This window comes from Zophobas morio, unplaced genomic scaffold (genome assembly GCF_036711695.1).
Source record: "Zophobas morio isolate AGI-343-1 ecotype UQ-CSIRO unplaced genomic scaffold, CSIRO_AGI_Zmor_V1 ptg000014l, whole genome shotgun sequence".
NCBI lineage: Eukaryota > Metazoa > Arthropoda > Insecta > Coleoptera > Tenebrionidae > Zophobas > Zophobas morio.
This window is the reverse complement of record NW_026972119.1, coordinates 24,519,512-24,525,511: the sequence shown is the minus strand read 5'-3', so window position 1 is coordinate 24,525,511 and position 6,000 is coordinate 24,519,512. Positions and strand designations below refer to the sequence as shown.

At 31.2% G+C, this 6,000-nt stretch overlaps 1 protein-coding gene across 1 annotated transcript; it reads right to left on the bottom strand.

Moving 5' to 3' along the window:
* Positions 1-3,296: 3,296 nt before the first annotated feature.
* On the bottom strand, positions 3,297-4,113 carry LOC135128701 (uncharacterized). The gene is made up of 3 exons (XM_064055726.1): positions 4,011-4,113; positions 3,612-3,961; positions 3,297-3,567 (listed from the first exon to the last, which is right to left on the bottom strand). Exons 1-3 carry the CDS (start codon positions 4,059-4,061, stop codon positions 3,390-3,392), a joined length of 579 nt encoding a protein of 192 aa, XP_063911796.1. The 5' UTR covers positions 4,062-4,113; the 3' UTR covers positions 3,297-3,389.
* Between the last annotated feature and the right edge of the window lie 1,887 nt (positions 4,114-6,000).

The window sequence follows — 6,000 nt, the reverse complement described above, 5'->3', positions numbered from 1 at the left end:
GTGTACAGTACATATTTATTTAAATAACACGAATTAGAATTTGTTTATTTGCCGGCTATTACTCATTTCATTTTTCTTCCTGGTAAATATATACAATGATTCATTTTTATAGGAACTGATGTAGTTTTTTTTTAACATTACGTACACAGGTCTTTGGAAAATAAAATACTTAGTACAACAATTTACAATTTATTTTTCAAACTACTATTGGTTATCGTAAATATAGTAAATCGCTAATTAGAATTTATATTTAGACTTGATAATTATAATAATGAAGTTAACTTATTTATCATATATACCGTGTATTTGGAAAAAAGCCCTGATTCGTAGCTGTCGTATTACTTTTTTTTAATTCCTGCAGAGATTTTTTTAATTCATTGTTGTACTAAATATTTTCGAACATTAATACTTAGTGTAATATTTCCATTTATTTTTTAATGAATTATTATTTTTGTGTAGAATTTTTCATGGATTTTTAGACATCTTTGCCAAGAGCTCCAATTGTCAAATGTTTGCTACTTTTAGAAAATTTTTTCGAAGTTTAATGCTTTTTGTGAAAAATGTAAGCACTTCAAAACTTTTGTATATCTGTAACTATGATACAATTTGGAGTCATTTGAAACATTTTTTTTATGCTTATTTGCTTTTTTCAATTTTATGCATATTAAAACTGATATGCTTATTTAATACTTTTTTCGACGAATATGAGTTTTAATGCATATTTTGTTCAAATGCCGGCCTTGTCGGGATGACAAATACTTGCTAGTTAGCCGTATCGTATCGTATGCATTTTACCTGGACTTGACCATTGAAGTACACTTACTCAAGACACTTTCTGTGAGTAGGTTCCGGTCGTGTGGGTAATAAAATTTTATTATAGGATTGGAAAAATACTCCATAGATTTTATGACTTTAAATCCTTACTTCCGTTGATAATGAATTAAAGCTATTAACCAGATGTTCTTTTTCGGCATTTTGCGGCAAGACCGTTGAAGATTTTCTAGAAAAAAGGATTATTGTACCCAACTACCTATCTTAAAATTTTTCTAATGGAAACTTTTAAGTAAATGAACCGTTTATTTCACAACCATCAGTCTATCGCATCTGTCGTAGTACAGTGTTATACGTGGTTCTCCCTTGTTACATGTTGAGTTCTTTTTGGTAATATTACTAATATTTTAAAAGAATGCCGAAAGTAAAATCGACGCCGGATGAGTGGATAAGGAATTTTCCAAAATTAAAATTAGAAAACAACAAAATATTCTGCAGAGCTTGTGTGAAAACCGTAAGCCCACTAATTTTTTTTTATCTATTTTCCTTTGTTAATCCCGTATATGTACGTTGTTTTAGATTCAAAGTGATAAAAAATATAACGTGACGCAACATGTCAGAACGACTCTTCATGTAGAAAGGAAAAAAATGTTTGAAGTTTCTAAAATTAAACAGCAGACCATACATGAATCTGTTGCATCTACTTCCACAAAAGATGAGCAGTTTCAGTTTAATTTCGATTTATGTAAAATGATGATCCAGTCCAATATACCTTTAAAAAAATTGGAGAAAGGCCCTCTTCAAGAATTCCTTGAAAAACACTGCAATCGACATATTTCGGTTGAAAGTACTCTCCGAAAAAATTATGTAGGCCCAGTGTTTCAGCAAGTTTACAACGAAATTAAACATCGCATTGGAGGTAATTATTTATGGTTCGTTGTCGATGAAACAACCGATAGTTGTGGAAGATACGTGGTAAGTTTAATTGTTGGAATCTTAAATGAAAATTTCCCTAGTTGAGGGTATGTAGTAAGTTTGAAAATGTTAGATAAAACAAATGGCAATACGATTACCAGATTTGTAAATGACAGTCTTACGTCACTATTTTTGCCAATAAAATTTTATTGATGATCTCGGATGTAGCTCGTTATATGTTGAAAGCAGAGAATAATCTAAAAATATTGTACCCCAATTTAATTCACTCTACTTGCATTGCCCACGGTTTAAACAGAGTGGCTGAAGGAATACGTTTGCAGTTTCTTACTGTTAATAAATTAGTGGCAAATGGTAAAAAGATTTTTGTTAAAGCCCCACTAAGAGTGCAACATTTTAAGGAAAAATTTCCAAACATACCATTGCCTCCAGAGCCGATTATAACGAGGTGGGGAACATGGTTACAGGTCACATTTTATTATGACGAATATATCAAAGAATTTGAGGAAGTAGTTACGAAGTTTAGCGAAGATTCTTCTCAATCGATTAAAGATTGCATAAATATTTCGGAAAACAAAGATTTGCGACAAGATCTAGCTTTTCAAAGAAGCAATTATCAATTCGTATGTGAGGTAATAGAAAAGTTAGAAAAACCCAACATGTTGTTGGTAGATGCCATAAACTTAGTGAAAGAATTTAAACAACAAGCAAACGCAGTAAGGGGTGATATTGGTACTAGAGTATCTCAAAAACTTGACGAAGTGTTAAATAAAAATGCAGGTTTCGGTGTTCTTTCCGACGTTGCTCGTGTTTTACAAGGCCAGAAGGTGGAAAATTTGGAGTTAGATTCAACATTAGTTGCAAAATTCAAATTTGCGCCAACAACGAGTGTGGATGTTGAACGCACATTCTCCAATTTGAAACACATTTTAAATGATCGGCGAAAAAAATTTACAGTGAACAACTTGGAACATATTACAATCATAAATTGCTTTAAAGAAAACTTAAATACGTGTGTAAAATATAAAGTCTAGGATTATTGTAATAATATTTTATCCAAAGTTCTAAGAAGTGTTCTTTGATTTGTAATATGATTATGTTTTTAATGCTTTTTTGCTTAAAATAAAACTTTTTTGTTGAAAATGTTGTGCTTATTTAAGCGCTTATTCTTAATTTTGTTGTGCTTATAAATCCGCTCTCTGTATCTAGTAAATAAATAGATCCAGAATTTACTAAAAAAAAGAAACGCACAATCATCACCACCATCATGATTATTAATAATAAAATTATTAATGAGTTGAGTAACTAATTTAAATCAGTTTTTTGTTAGGAAATATTTTATTTTAATTTAATTTAATCTTAATTTATGTAAAATCTTTATTATTTTCTCTGCATAACTTTTCTATGACTTTTGTTTAATATTACCACAGAAACCACAATATTCTACGTCAGCGAGAATATTCTTGTCTCAATTAATACATCATTTAAAAATATATAAGTGGTGCAATAACTGAAATTAATTTTTGTTCAAGATATCATTTTTCTTATTTTATCATGTAGTATTTTCATTTGATTTTAATAAAACCAATAAGTACAGAAACACAATTTTTTATTTCATTTATGCTAACTATTCTACAAGATTAACACAATATTTAAAACTTGGAAGTCCTCGCAGAAATAAAAAATTACTCGTCATCCTGAACATACGTGCAGACACAAGTAGTCGGCACTTTAAAATCCCGATACTCCAGAGTATCATTCCCCGTATTCACCGTCAAAAGTTTAATAACGTGAAACTTCTGCACACATTTCGTTTCATGATCCAGCGCGCTTCCAGCGAAACACCGCTCCCCTTGGCTGAAACTAAACCCAATCATTACCAGAAACCACCCAAAACCCCAACTTACTCGCAGGTTTGAAACTTCACGACTTGACGATACCCATCGACGTTGGCTATGGCCCGTTCCTGGTTGTCCACGTCCTTCATGAACTTCGGGAGCACCGTCAGATCCACAGTTTTGCAAAAGGGCTCGTAGTCCGCCCCTGAAAATCTGTCCGAGACCGACACCGGATTGGCGGGTTCGATGATGTTCCCGAAGTAGGTGTGCAAATCGGAGTTCTTCCGGATGATCCTCCTGATAACGTTCTCGGGATAGTTGGGGGCGTGTTCGCAGAGCCCGAAGACGCAGTCTCCGGTGGCTTTCGCACTCGATAAGCGGGAAAAACGGCGGCGGTGGCGTTCGGGAAACTGGAGTTTCTGGAAATGCCGGCTGTAATTTATGGACGGAAGGTGTCGATTTTCTTACCGCGCTGGATAGGAAGGTCGCGAGGAGGAAAAGAACCAGTTTGGTCGACATGGTGGTGAAGTGTATTTAGTACGAAAATGTTACTAGTTATATATGTGTTTTACACAGCTGAGGTGATTGCGGTTTCTGCTTACCAAACTTCCGTGGAACAAATGAAAACCGATAATCAAAACCGAGACAAGTGCATTAAAATGCATGGCTTGGAATTTTTTAATAAAGATGAATAAAGGTTTTGTTGTTGAGCGAGAATTATTATTAGTGGTTAGTCGAAATATGCATAGGTCAATGGGTTCAATTACATGAAAAAATTGTTGTATGTGGTTAAACCGAAAGCGCTCGCAAAATTTGAGCTCATCAAGGGTCCGGCATAAGATTATTTTCACTCTTGGTATCGATAAGCGACTTCTGCTATTACTTCCTGAGCGTAAGCTAAGGCTTTTCAACGTTTTATGACTTCTACATTACGAAAAAACTGGTCTCCCGTTTCCGCCTGTCTGTCTGTCTAGCCTCTGTGTCGATTTTTATTAAACAAGTAATCTCCGAACTCTTGCAAACGTTTTAAGGTTATCGTAATTTATACTTGTGGTTATCAATGCACTCATAGTTCCTAGAATTCGTTATACATCTTTCCAAATTGATATAGGTGTCGTTGCAAAAATGTGGATGTCACCACAAAATTTTGTAATGGAAAAACTTACTTCAACCACGCGTAGCACACAATTTTTCGATGCTTTTTCGATTTTTAAGGTTTTCAGTTTTAATTTTACGATTTCTCAATTTGCAATTTTTCGATTTTACAAATTTTCGCATCTGCAACTTTTCAATTTTTAATTGTTCAGTTTTTCGATTTCTCCATTTCTTGATTTGTTGGTGTTCTTCAATTTTTTCATTTGCAGATATTGCGATTTTTCGCTATTTAAGATTTTCCATTTTTCAACTAGTAGGTCTGTAAATTTAAAATTTTTCGAATTGTCTACTTTTGTAAATTACTCAATTTTTCAATTTATCAATTTTTCATTGCTTCAATTTTTTGACTTTTCGATTTTCACAATTATTCGATTTTTGAAATTTTTGATTTTTCCTTGTCAGTATTTTGATTTAGCAGTTTTTCTAACTTCCTAATTTAAAAATTTTCTATATTTTTCAATTTGTCTACTTTTCACTATTTCGATTTTAGATTAAAGTTTTCAATTTTTCAGTATTTATAAATTTTTGAATCAACAATTTTCAAATTTTAATTCAATTTTCCGATTTGTAGACATTACAATTCTGCGTTTTTTAACTTCTGCATTTTTCAGTTTGTTGGTTTTTAAATTTTTAATTTTCAACTAAATATAAGATTTATCAATTTTTTGATTTTTCGTCGTCTACATATTTTGATTTTTCGTTTTTTTTTCCATTTCCATTTTGAATATCCCGATTCTTCGATTTTGCAGTTTACAATTTTGCGGTTTTTCGATTTTTTAGTTTTTTGGTTTCTCTATTTTTCTATTTCAAAATTTTCTATTTTAAAATTGTCTATTATTTTTACTTTTCACTGTTCCTGATTTTAATCTCTTTTATTTATGAATTTTTCAGTTTTTCGTTCTTCAATTTCCCTATTTTTAAATTTTTATATTTTCCAATATTTTGATTTTTGTCTGTTTTGATTTTACTATTTTCCATTTTTCAATATTTATTCATCAATTTTTCGATTTTTAATTATGTATATATTTTTATTTTTCGTTTTTTTCCATTTTTCAAACTTCGATTTTTGAATATCTTGATTCTTCGATTTTGTAATTTACGATTTTGCACTTTTTCGATTTCTAAATTTCTCAAGTTCTCTATTTTAAATTTTTCAATTTTCCATCAGTTTTTCGACTTTTTAGTTTTTTGGTTTCTCAGTTTCTCTATTTCAAAATTTTCTATTTAAAAATTGTCTATTATTTTTACTTTTCACTGTCCCTAATTTTATCCTTTTTTATTTTCAATTTCTCTGTTATTAATT